The following is a 13,454-nucleotide window of genomic DNA, read 5'->3' as shown; positions in this document are numbered from 1 at the left end:
TTAAACCTCCTCTAATAGCCGTGTGTGTGTGTGCGTGTGCGTGTGTGTGTGTAATTTCACAGTTTCATCCATATTCATTCCTTTCTCTACTAAAGCCGTGAAGGAGAATTAATCTAACGGCTTTGTATTGTTCACAAGCCCCATTTCACTCCGGCACTATTTCAAATTGATCTGTGCTTCATACGTCAAAATAGGGGATTTCTGTTGTTGCAGACAGATGCCTAAGACTTTAGAATACACATCAGTGAGAGAAGAGATTAGATTTATTTAGATGTACATTTAGATTAATTTTAGCATTAATTTAGGTGTACATTTAGAATGAATTTAGTGTGAATTTAGCAGTCCATTTAGCTGTATAAAACACAGGTATTTTCTGTAGTATTTCAACAGGCAGGTGGCTAAAACTCATGGCACTCGCATGCATGTATGCACAAACACACACACACACACACGGAGAGTAACATTTATGAGAACAGGGATCCTTTGTGTTTTACAAGTCAGTCTGACCCTAGTGTCAGGAGACAGGGAGGGGAGCGAGAAAGAGCGAGAGAGGCAGATGGAGAGAGAGAACCCAGAGATTGAGAGCAAGAGTGAGATGGAGAGGGGGAGAAGGAGAGTGAGAGAGAGAGAAGGGAAAGAGAGAGAGTTGATAGTTGGAGTATGCTATCAGAGAGTGATGTCTCTAAGGTAGAAGCCTCATATACAGACAGACAGTCGATGAGAGAGGCAGACATAGTCTCACGCTTGGAGAGAGCAGGAGAGAGCTGTCGTAGTAAAGATTAGGCATACAGGGCCTGTATTCACAAAGCGTCTCAGAGTAGGACCGCCGATCTAGGATCAGTTATCGTTTTAAATCATAATTAGTATTATTATATAGACAGAGGGGGACCTGATCCGAGATCAGCACTCCTACTCTGAGACACTGTGAATATGGGTCTCCATTCAAGAGACTTTATTATGAATTCGGCTCATGACTGTGGACTGTCTGTAATTCAAATTGACGTGGTGGAGGTTTTTAGTATGCTCACTTTGTAATTTCATGGACATCTTTGATGATACTCCATGTGGTTGGTGCGTTGGGCCAGAAACCGAAAGGTTGCGAGATCGAATCCCAAAGCTGACAAGGTGACAATCTGTCGTTCTGCCCCTGAACAAGGCAGAATATGTTCCTAACTGACTTGCCTAGTTAAATAAAGATAGGATAGAAATGTTTGGTCATAGTTCATCATGAATATTAACAGGAAGTAAGTAGGATGTCCTTGATAAACTACCTTGTCATCTTTCATGATTCATCCTCAATGTATTTAATAAAGGTTAAATGAATGATGTAATAGCACACTGATCATCAACCCTCAGACAGTCTGGTGTTTTACGTCCCGGCTCTTCTGTTTGACACATGCCTGTCTTTCTTCTGGAACCATACCTCAACTTCCTGTCCATGGCAGTATTCTAACTGCCCTCAACTTCCTGTCCATGGCCGTATTCTGACTGTCCTCAACTTCCTGTCCATGGCCACATTTTAACTGTCCTCAACTTCCTGTCCATGGCCGTATTCTAACTGTCCTCAACTTCCTGTCTATATCAGAATTGTAACTGTCCTCAACTTCCTGTCCATGGCAGCATTCTAACAGTCCTCAACTTCCTGTCCATGGCAACATTCTAACTGTCCTCAACCTCCTGTCCATGGCAACGTTCTAACTGTCCTCAACTTCCTGTCCATATCAGTATTCTAACTGTCCTCAACCTCCTGTCCATATCAGTATTCTAACTGTCCTCAACTTCCTGTCCATATCAGTATTCTAACTATCCTCAACTTCCTGTCCATATCAGTATTCTAACTATCCTCAACCTCCTGTCCATATCAGTATTCTAACTGTCCTCAACCTCCTGTCCATATCAGTATTCTGACTATCCTCAACCTCCTGTCCATATCAGTATTCTAACTGTCCTCAACCTCCTGTCCATATCAGTATTCTGACTATCCTCAACCTCCTGTCCATATCAGTATTCTAACTGTCCTCAACCTCCTGTCCATATCAGTATTCTGACTATCCTCAACCTCCTGTCCATATCAGTATTCTGACTATCCTCAACCTCCTGTCCATATCAGTATTCTGACTATCCTCAACCTCCTGTCCATATCAGTATTCTAACTGTCCTCAACCTCCTGTCCATATCAGTATTCTAACTGTCCTCAACCTCCTGTCCATATCTGTATTCTGACTGTCCTCAACCTCCTGTCCATATCAGTATTCTGACTATCCTCAACCTCCTGTCCATATCTGTATTCTGACTATCCTCAACCTCCTGTCCATATCAGTATTCTGACTATCCTCAACCTCCTGTCCATATCAGTATTCTAACTGTCCTCAACCTCCTGTCCATATCAGTATTCTAACTATTCTCAACCTCCTGTCCATATCAGTATTCTAACTGTCCTCAACCTCCTGTCCATATCTGTATTCTAACTATCCTCAACCTCCTGTCCATATCAGTATTCTAACTGTCCTCAACTTCCTGTCCATATCAGTATTTTAACTATTCTCAACCTCCTGTCCATATCAGTATTCTGACTATCCTCAACCTCCTGTCCATATCTGTATTCTGACTATCCTCAACTTCCTGTCCATATCAGTATTTTAACTATTCTCAACCTCCTGTCCATATCAGTATTCTGACTATCCTCAACCTCCTGTCCATATCAGTATTCTAACTATCCTCAACTTCCTGTCCATATCAGTATTCTGACTATCCTCAACCTCCTGTCCATATCAGTATTCTAACTATCCTCAACCTCCTGTCCATATCAGTATTCTAACTGTCCTCAACTTCCTGTCCATATCAGTATTTTAACTATTCTCAACCTCCTGTCCATATCAGTATTCTGACTATCCTCAACCTCCTGTCCATATCTGTATTCTAACTGTCCTCAACTTCCTGTCCATATCAGTATTTTAACTATTCTCAACCTCCTGTCCATATCAGTATTCTGACTATCCTCAACCTCCTGTCCATATCTGTATTCTGACTATCCTCAACTTCCTGTCCATATCAGCATTCTAACTGTCCTCAACCTCCTGTCCATATCTGTATTCTGACTATCCTCAACTTCCTGTCCATATCTGTATTCTGACTATCCTCAACTTCCTGTCCATATCAGTATTCTAACTGTCCTCAATCCCAACCCCGTGTTTCTATGACCAATCCCAAATCCATCCATACTCCCCACTTCCTATCCCCTACTCCCTGCTTCCTATCCCCTATCCCCTACTCCCTGCTTCCTATCCCCTATCCCCTACTCCCCACTTCCTATCCCCTACTCCCTGCTTCCTATCCCCTACTCCCTAGCCCTACTCCCTATTCCCTATCCTCTGTCTACACTCTACTCCCTTCCCCCTACACCCTACTCCATATCCCTTACCCCCTACTCCATACATCCTACTCCCTTCACCCTACCCTCTACACCCTACCCCCTACTCCATACATCCTACTCCCTTCACCCTACCCTCTACACCCTACCCCCTACTCCATACATTCTACTCTCATCACCCTACCCCCTACTCCATACATCCTACTCCCATCACCCTACCCCCTACTCCATACATCCTACTCCCATCACCCTACCCTCTACACCCTACTCCATACATCCTACTCCCATCACCCTACCCTCTACACCCTACTCCATACATCCTACTCCCATCACCCTACCCTCTACACCCTACTCCATACATCCTACTCCCATCACCCTACCCTCTACACCCTACTCCATACATCCTACTCTCATCACCCTACCCCCTACGCCATACATCCTACTCCCATCACCCTACCCTCTACACCCTACCCCCTACTCCATACACCCTACTCCCTTAACCCTACCCTCTACACCATATCCCCTACTCCATACATCCTACTCCCATCACCCTATCCTCTAGACCCTACTCCCTACCACCTACTCCCTAGTAGTACTAGTTCTGAATGGTTGGGATCATTTCCACCTATCAGAGGGCAGATTGTAGCTCGTATTACCATGTACTTATCCAGTCCTAATTATAGCTAGCTTATATTTATCTGACTGACCCTTTCAGACCTACACAAAGTGACTAGAGGGTTGGGGTATGGCTCCACTAACTGGTTCTTTTGGACAATCATTACCCTGCTGTGTCCAGGCCACATTATCCCTGATGTCTGTCTGCCTGTCTCTGTCTGTTTTTGTCTATGTCTGTCTACCTGTCTCTGTCTATCTGCCTGTCTTTGTCTGTCTCTGTCTGTCTGCCTGTCTCTGTCTGTCTGCCTGTCTCTGCCTGTCTGCCTGTCTCTGTCTGTTTTTGTCTCTGTCTGTCTACCTGTCTCTGTCTATCTGCCTGTCTTTGTTTGTCTGTCTCTTTCTATCTGTCTGCCTGTCTCTGTCTATCTGCCTGTCTCTGTCTGTCTCTTTCTGTCTGTTTGCCTGTCTCTGTCTATCTGCCTGTCTTTGTTTGTCTGTCTCTATATGTCTGTCTGCCTGTCTCTGTCTGTTTGCCTGTCTCTGTCTGTCTGCCTGTCTCTGTCTGCCTGTCTCTGTCTGTCTGTCTGCCTGTCTCTGTCTGTCTGCCTGTCTCTGTCTGTCTGCCTGTCTCTGTCTGCCTGTCTCTGTCTGTCTGTCTGCCTGTCTCTGTATGTCTGCCTGTCTCTGTCTGTCTGCCTGTCTCTGTATGTCTGTCTGCCTGTCTCTGTCTGTCTGCCTGTCTCTGTCTGTCTGCCTGTCTCTGTCTGTCTGCCTGTCTCTGTATGTCTGCCTGTCTCTGTATGTCTGTTTGCCTGTCTCTGTATGTCTGCCTGTCTCTGTATGTCTGTCTGCCTGTCTCTGTATGTCTGTCTGCCTGTCTCTGTATGTCTGTCTGCCTGTCTCTGTATGTCTGTCTGCCTGTCTCTGTATGTCTGTCTGCCTGTCTTTGTCTGTCTGCCTGTCTTTGTCTGTCTGCCTGTCTCTGTCTTGTCTGCCTGTCTCTGTATGTCTGTCTGCCTGTCTCTGTCTAGTTTGTCTGTCTGTCTAACAACCCCTTTGTCTCTCTTCTCCTATCTCTCATCCTCTTTCTTTCCATCTCTCTGTCCTGGCAAATGTTTGGTTTACGTTATGCCCCTGAGGCCCCAGAGGTGAATAATTCAACACACTGACCTTCTGGTTGGACTGTTCTGTTGTTGGGAGGAGGGGTGGGGGAGCAGCCAGGTGAGGGGAGGGGGGCTGAGGGTAAGATGTGAGGGGGCTAAGGGTGAGTGGGGAGGGTGAGGACTGAGTGTGAGTAGGGAGGACTGAGTGTGAGTAGGGAGGACTGAGTGTGAGTGGGGAGGGTGAGGACTGAGTGTGAGTGGGGAGGGTGAGGACTGAGTGTGAGTGGGGAGGACTGAGTGTGAGTAGGGAGGGTGAGGACTGAGTGTGAGTGGGGAGGGTGAGGACTGAGTGTGAGTGGGGAGGGTGAGGACTGAGTGTGAGTGGGGAGGACTGAGTGTGAGTAGGGAGGGTGAGGACTGAGTGTGAGTGGGGAGGGTGAGGACTGAGTGTGAGTAGGGAGGGTGAGGACTGAGTGTGAGTAGGGAGGGTGAGGACTGAGTGTGAGTGAGGAGGGTGAGGACTGAGTGTGAGTGGGGAGGGTGAGGACTGAGTGTGAGTGGGGAGGGTGAGGACTGAGTGTGAGTGGGGAGGGCTGAGGGGGAGTGGGTGAAGTCTAGCCTCCATTGACAGTCTTTCCTGTAATATTTTGGAAGCAATAAGGCCGGTATTGTCAGACATGCTGTCGTTGTGATGGGTTTGTTTGGCAGGTTTCTGGAAGCATCCTGATCAGCTGCAGTCCGTGTCTTTGAGCTGTTGACTTACCTTTCTGAGTTTTTGTTCAGCTGTGTCTTTAATAGCAATTGTAAAAGCTAATGAAAGGTCCCTTCCTTCTCTGTAAAAATGGAGTAGCCAGTGACAGTGTATCCTATACCATAATGGTACATCTGACGTGATGTAATGGGGTTTTCTGTCAGTGACAGTGTGTTCTGTACCATGGATTAACCTATAATGTTGTTTGTACATGTGTCTCCCTCCTGTCTTCTCGGGGACGTGTTCGGTACCATATTGTTTAAGTGGTTATTAATCTAACGTTCCTATAATGTTGTTTGTACATGTGTCTCCCTCCTGTCTTCTCGGGGACGTGTTTGGTACCATATTGTTTAAGTGGTTATTAATCTAACGTTCCTATAATGTTGTTTGTACATGTGTCTCCCTCCTGTCTTTTCGGGGACGTGTTCGGTACCATATTGTTTAAGTGGTTAATCTAACGTTCCTATAATGTTGTTTGTACATGTTTCTCAGTGTTTCCTTCCTGTGTTCTCCAGGCTGTTCAACCTGACGCTGAAGAAGCTGATCATGTTGAAGGAGCTTGATAAAGACCTCACCTCCGTGGTCATCGCTGTCAAACTACAAGTACTGCTCAGACCTCTCTTGCTCTTTCTCTCTCTCTCTTTCTCTTCTCTCTCTCTGTTTCTCTCCCTACCTCTTCTCCTCTTCTGTCTATTCAATGCCCAGCATCTCTCAATTCCTCCTCTCCGTCACTACTCTCTTGTTCTCTTCTCATTCTCACTACTCCCTTCTTTTCTCCCTCTCTGTTTCCCCATGTCCTCCTCCATCCCTCTTCCCTCTGTATGGGGTCGATGAAGGCTGATTGTTTAGAGTTATCTGTGGTACGTCAATGATTATCCTCAACCAGATCTCTCCTTCCTCCCTCCCTCTCTTTTCTCTATCTCTCTTCCGGTCTTCACCCCCCCCTCTTCTCTCCTCCCTCCCTCTCTTTTCTATCCCTCTTCCGGTCTTCACCCCCCCTCTCCTTCCTCCCTCTCTTTTCTATATCTCTTCCGGTCTTCACCCCCTCTTCTCTCCTTCCTCCCTCCCTCTCTTTTCTATCCCTCTTCCGGTCTTCATCCCCCCCTCTTCTCTCCTTCCTCCCTCCCTCTCTTTTCTATATCTCTTCCGGTCTTCACCCCCCCTCTTCTCTCCTTCCTCCCTCCCTCTCTCTTCTATCCCTCTTCCGGTCTTCACTCCCCCTCTTCTCTCCTTCCTCCCTCCCTCTCTTTTCTATCCCTCTTCCGGTCTTCATCCCCCCTCTTCTCTCCTTCCTCCCTCCCTCTCTTTTCTATCCCTCTTCCGGTCTTACACCCCCCTCTTCTCTCCTTCCTTCCTCCCTCTCTTTTCTATATCTCTTCCGGTCTTCACCCCCTCTTCTCTCCTTCCTTCCTCCCTCTCTTTTCTATCCCTCTTCCGGTCTTCACCCCCTCTTCTCTCCTTCCTTCCTCCCTCTCTTTTCTATATCTCTTCCGGTCTTCACCCCCCTCTTCTCTCCTTCCTTCCTCCCTCTCTTTTCTATCCCTCTTCCGGTCTTCACCCCCTCTTCTCTCCTTCCTTCCTCCCTCTCTTTTCTATATCTCTTCCGGTCTTCACCCCCCTCTTCTCTCCTTCCTTCCTCCCTCTCTCTTCTATCCCTCTTCCGGTCTTCACCCCCCCTCTTCTCTCCTTCCTTCCTCCCTCTCTCTTCTATCCCTCTTCTGGTTTTCATCCCCCCTCTTCTCTCCTTCCTTCCTCCCTCTCTTCTATCTCTCTTCCGGTCTTTACCCCCTCTCCTCTCCTTCCTTCCTCCCTCTCTTCTATCTCTCTTCTGGTCTTTACCCCCCTCTCCTCTCCTTCCTTCCTCCCTCTCTCTTCTATCTCTCTTCCGGTCTTCAACCCCTCCTCTTCTCTCCTTCCTCCTTGCCTCCTTCTCTTTCCCAGGGTTCTAAGAGGATCCTGAGGTCCAATGAGATATTGTTGTCTTCCGCGGGGCTGACTGAGACAGATCTTCAGCTCACCTTCTCTCTACAGGTAGGTATACTACAGCTGGTTGGTTAGAAATGGCAGAGAGGAATGGAGTCTATTCATAACTACGTTTTTCAACCCAGGGTTTTTGTTTCCTCATCGGGTCAAATGGCCAAGTCATTTGTAACTACATGGGCATTGGGGTTAGTATAGTAGGTGGAACTGGGGTCTTTCCATTGGAAGTTGGCGCGCAGCGCTTCATGAATGTAAGTTTAGAAAGAGGTTATGTGATCCTGATCCGTCATATCCTGGAGTCAGAGACGGGTCAGAGAACAGGAATGTTACGCCGCACTCCAATAATCCCTCCCATCCTAATTATGCAGGCTGACCATGAGAAGAGGGAGGTCATTTATCAATCCTGACCTATGTGTGTGTGTGTGTTCCCCACAGTACCCCCACTTCCTGAAGAGAGATGCCAACCAGCTCCAGATCATGCTCCAGCGGCGTAAACGTTATAAGAACCGAACCATCCTGGGCTACAAGACCCTGGCTCTGGGACTCATCAATATGGCTGAGGTAGGAACCCTTACATAATCTTTATTCAACCTCTATTCAACCTTCACTTGATCTCTATTCAACCTCTATTCAACCTTCACTTGATCTCGATTCAACCTCTATTCAACCTTCACTTGATCTCTATTCAACCTCTTTTCAACCTTCACTTGATCTCTATTCAACCTCTATTCAACCTTCACTTAATCTCTATTCAACCTTCACTTAATCTCTATTCAACCTTTATTCAACCTCTATTCAACCTTCACTTGATCTCTATTCAACCTCTATTCAACCTTCACTTGATCTCGATTCAACCTCTATTCAACCTTCACTTGATCTCTATTCAACCTCTATTCAACCTTCACTTGATCTCTATTCAACCTCTATTCAACCTTCACTTAATCTCTATTCAACCTCTATTCAACCTTCACTTGATCTCTATTCAACCTCTATTCAACCTTCACTTAATCTCTATTCAACCTCCATTCAACCTTCACTTAATCTCTATTCAACCTCTATTCAACCTTCACTTAATCTCTATTCAACCTTTATTCAACCTCTATTCAACCTTCACTAAATCTCTATTCAACCTCTATTCAACCTTCACTTAATCTCTATTCAACCTCCATTCAACCTTCACTTAATCTCTATTCAACCTCTATTCAACTTTCACTTAATCTCTATTCAACCTCCATTCAACCTTCACTTGATCTCTATTCAACCTCTATTCAACCTTCACTTGATCTCTATTCAACCTCTATTCAACCTTCACTTAATCTCTATTCAGCCTCCATTCAACCTTCACTTAATCTCTATTCAACCTTCACTTAATCTCTATTCAACCTTTATTCAACCTCTATTCAACCTTCACTAAATCTCTATTCAACCTCCATTCAACCTTCACTTAATCTCTATTCAGCCTCCATTCAACCTTCACTTAATCTCTATTCATCCTCCATTCAACCTTCACTTAATCTCTATTCAGCCTCCATTCAACCTTCACTTAATCTCTATTCAACCTTCACTTAATCTCTATTCAACCTCCATTCAACCTTCACTTAATCTCTATTCAACCTCCATTCAACCTTCACTTAATCTCTATTCAGCCTCCATTCAACCTTCACTTAATCTCTATTCAACCTTCACTTAATCTCTATTCAACCTCCATTCAACCTTCACTTAATCTCTATTCAATCTTTATTCAACCTCCATTCAACCTTCACTTAATCTCTATTCAGACTCCATTCAACCTTCACTTAATCTCTATTCAACCTCCATTCAACCTTCACTTAATCTTTATTCAGCCTCCATTCAACCTTCACTTAATCTCTATTCAACCTTCACTTAATATCTATTCAACCTCCATTCAACCTTCACTTAAACTCTATTCAACCTCCATTCAACCTTCACTTAATCTCTATTCAGCCTCCATTCAACCTTCACTTAATCTCTATTCAACCTTCACTTAATCTCTATTCAACCTCCATTCAACCTTCACTTAATCTCTATTCAATCTTTATTCAACCTCTATTCAACCTTCACTTAATCTCTATTCAACCTCTATTCAACCTTCACTTAATCTCTATTCAACCTCCATTCAACTTTCACTTAATCTCTATTCAACCTTTATTCAACCTCTATTCAACCTTCACTTAATCTCTATTCAACCTTCACTTAATCTCTATTCAACCTCCATTCAACCTTCACTTAATCTCTATTCAACCTCTATTCAACCTCTATTCAACCTCCATTCAACCTTCACTTAATATCTATTCAACCTTTATTCAACCTTTATTCAACATTCACTTAATATCTATTCAACCTTTATTCAACCTCTATTCAACCTTCACTTAATCTCTATTCAACCTTCACTTAATCTCTATTCAACCTCTATTCAACCTTCACTTAATCTTTACTCAACCTTTATTCAACCGTTATTCAACCTTCATTTAAGGTCTATTCAACCTTTAGCCAACCTCTAATCAAAATGTAGCTAACATTCTGTATTTAAACTAGCCTCTAGCAAACCCTCTATCAACTTTTATCCAACCTTCATGTAATCAGTGACACGTTTATCTAACCTTCAGTAAACGTCCCTGTAACTACAACACTGTCACCTCCCTGTAACTACAACACTGTCACCTCCCTGTAACTACAACACTGTCACCTCCCTGTAACTACAACACTGTCACCTCCATATAACTACAACACTGTCACCTCCCTGTAACTACAACACTGTCACCTCCCTGTAACTACAACAATGTCACCTCCCTGTAACTACAACACTGTCACCTCCCTGTAACTACAACACTGTCACCTCCCTGTAACGACAACAATGTCACCTCCCTGTAACTACAACACTGTCACCTCCCTGTAACTACAACACTGTCACCTCCATGTAACTACAACACTGTCACCTCCCTGTAACTACAACACTGTCACCTTGTCACCTCCCTGTAACTACAACACTGCCCCCCCCTGTAACTACAACACTGTCACCTTGTCACCTCCCTGTAACTACAACACTGTCACCTTGTCACATCCCTGTAACTACAACACTGTCACCTCCCTGTAACTATAACAATGTCACCTCCCTGTAACTACAACACTGTCACCTCCCTGTAACTACAACACTGTCACCTTGTCACCTCCCTGTAACTACAACAGTGTCACCTCCCTGTAACTACAACACTGTCACCTCCCTGTAACTATAACAATGTCACCTCCCTGTAACTACAACACTGTCACCTCCCTGTAACTACAACACTGTCACCTCCCTGTAACTACAACACTGTCACCTCCCTGTAACTACAACACTGTCACCTCCCTATAACTACAACACTGTCACCTCCCTGTAACTACAACACTGTCACCTCCCTGTAACTATAACACTGTCATCTCCCTGTAACGACAACACTGTCATCTCCCTGTAACGACAACAATGTCACCTCCCTGTAACTATAACAATGTCACCTCCCTGTAACTATAACCCTGTCACCTCCCTGTAACTACAACACTGTCACCTCCCTGTAACTACAACACTGTCACCTCCCTGTAACTACAACACTGTCACCTCCCTGTAACTACAACACTGTCACCTCCCTGTAACTACAACACTGTCACCTCCCTGTAACTACAACACTGTCACCTCCCTGTAACTATAACACTGTCACCTCCCTGTAACTACAACACTGTCATCTCCCTGTAACTACAACACTGTCACCTCCCTGTAACTACAACACTTTCACCGCAACTCACTCTCAATGTCATTCTGACACATTCTACTCCAAGCTATTTCAGTGTGTTTGAATGTTGACAAACAGCTGCATGTTGTGTGTCTCCTGGCTGTGTGTGTAGACTTAACACAGCCAACGTGGGACCAGACTGCAGAGAGAGACACCGTCAAACAGAGGATGCTGACTAGACAGATGCTCTGAGAAACAGTCCAGTGAAACAGCCTTCTGATATGTTTTCATCTCTTTTTATCGCCTCTTTCCTCATCTCTCTTTCTACTCTATCCTCCTCTTTCCCCTTCTCTCTTTCTACTCTATCCTCCTCTTTCCCCATCTCTCTTTCTACTCTATCCTCCTCTTTCCCCATCTCTCTTTCTACTCTATCCACCTCTTTCCCCTTCTCTCTTTCTACTCTATCCTCCTCTTTCCTCATCTCTCTTTCTACTCTATCCTCCTCTTTCCCCTTCTCTCTTTCTACTCTATCATCCTCTTTCCCCATCTCTCTTTCTACTCTATCATCCTCTTTCCCCATCTCTCTTTCTACTCTATCCTCCTCTTTCCCCATCTCTCTTTCTACTCTATCATCCTCTTTCCCCATCTCTCTTTCTACTCTATCCTCCTCTTTCCCCATCTCTCTTTCTACTCTATCATCCTCTTTCCCCATCTCTTTCTACTCTATCCTCCTCTTTCCCCATCTCTTTCTACTCTATCCTCCTCTTTCCCCATCTCTTTCTACTCTATCCTCCTCTTTCCCCATCTCTCTTTCTACTCTATCATCCTCTTTCCCCATCTCTCTTTCTACTCTATCCTCCTCTTTCCCCATCTCTCTTTCTACTCTATCCTCCTCTTTCCCCATCTCTCTTTCTACTCTATCCTCCTCTTTCCCCTTCTCTCTTTCTACTCTATCCTCCTCTTTAATCCCCATCTCTCTTTCTACTCTATCATCCTCTTCCCCATCTCTCTTTCTACTCTATCCTCCTCTTTCCCCATCTCTCTTTCTACTCTATCCTCCTCTTTCCCCATCTCTCTTTCTACTCTATCATCCTCTTTCCCCATCTCTCTTTCTACTCTATCATCCTCTTTAATCCCATCTCTCTTTCTACTCTATCATCCTCTTTAATCCCCATCTCTCTTTCTACTCTATCCTCCTCTTTCCCCATCTCTCTTTCTACTCTATCCTCCTCTTTCCCCATCTCTCTTTCTACTCTATCCTCCTCTTTAATCCCATCTCTCTTTCTACTCTATCATCCTCTTTAATCCCATCTCTCTTTCTACTCTATCATCCTCTTTAATCCCCATCTCTCTTTCTACTCTATCCTCCTCTTTCCCCATCTCTCTTTCTACTCTATCCACCTCTTTCCCCATCTCTCTTTCTACTCTATCCACCTCTTTCCCCATCTCTCTTTCTACTCTATCATCCTCTTTCTCCATCTCTCTTTCTACTCTATCCTCCTCTTTCCCCATCTCTTTTTCTACTATATCATCCTCTTTCCCCATCTCTCTTTCTACTATATCATCCTCTTTCCCCATCTCTCTTTCTACTCTATCATCCTCTTTAATCCCCATCTCTCTTTCTACTCTATCCTCCTCTCTCTTTCTACTCTATCCTCCTCTCTCTTTCTACTCTATCCTCCTCTTTCCCCATCTCTCTTTCTACTCTATCCTCCTCTTTCCCCATCTCTCTTTCTACTCTATCCTCCTCTTTCCCCATCTCTCTTTCTAATATATCCTCCTCTCTCTTTCTACTCTATCCTCCTCTTTCCCATCTCTCTTTCTACTCTATCCTCCTCTTTCCCCATCTCTCTTTCTACTCTATCCACCTCTTTCCCCATCTCTCTTTCTACTCTATCCTCCTCTTTCCC

General features: G+C 44.7%; 1 protein-coding gene across 2 annotated transcripts in view; it reads left to right on the top strand.

Moving 5' to 3' along the window:
• The window catches only part of LOC135510415 (phosphofurin acidic cluster sorting protein 1-like), a 107,760-nt gene that overhangs the window by 53,531 nt on the left and 40,775 nt on the right, over window positions 1–13,454 (top strand). For both annotated transcript variants that reach the window (XM_064931306.1, XM_064931307.1), the window contains 3 exons: window positions 6,355–6,442; window positions 7,781–7,870; window positions 8,255–8,380. In XM_064931306.1, the coding sequence (XP_064787378.1) occupies window positions 6,355–6,442; window positions 7,781–7,870; window positions 8,255–8,380 (304 nt within the window). The remainder of the gene's footprint in view (window positions 1–6,354; window positions 6,443–7,780; window positions 7,871–8,254; window positions 8,381–13,454) is intronic.

The sequence above is a fragment of the Oncorhynchus masou genome, chromosome 23 (assembly GCF_036934945.1).
Source record: "Oncorhynchus masou masou isolate Uvic2021 chromosome 23, UVic_Omas_1.1, whole genome shotgun sequence".
Classification (NCBI taxonomy): domain Eukaryota; kingdom Metazoa; phylum Chordata; class Actinopteri; order Salmoniformes; family Salmonidae; genus Oncorhynchus; species Oncorhynchus masou.
Note: the sequence above shows the minus strand (reverse complement) of the source record. Positions and strands in the feature narration are given on the sequence as shown.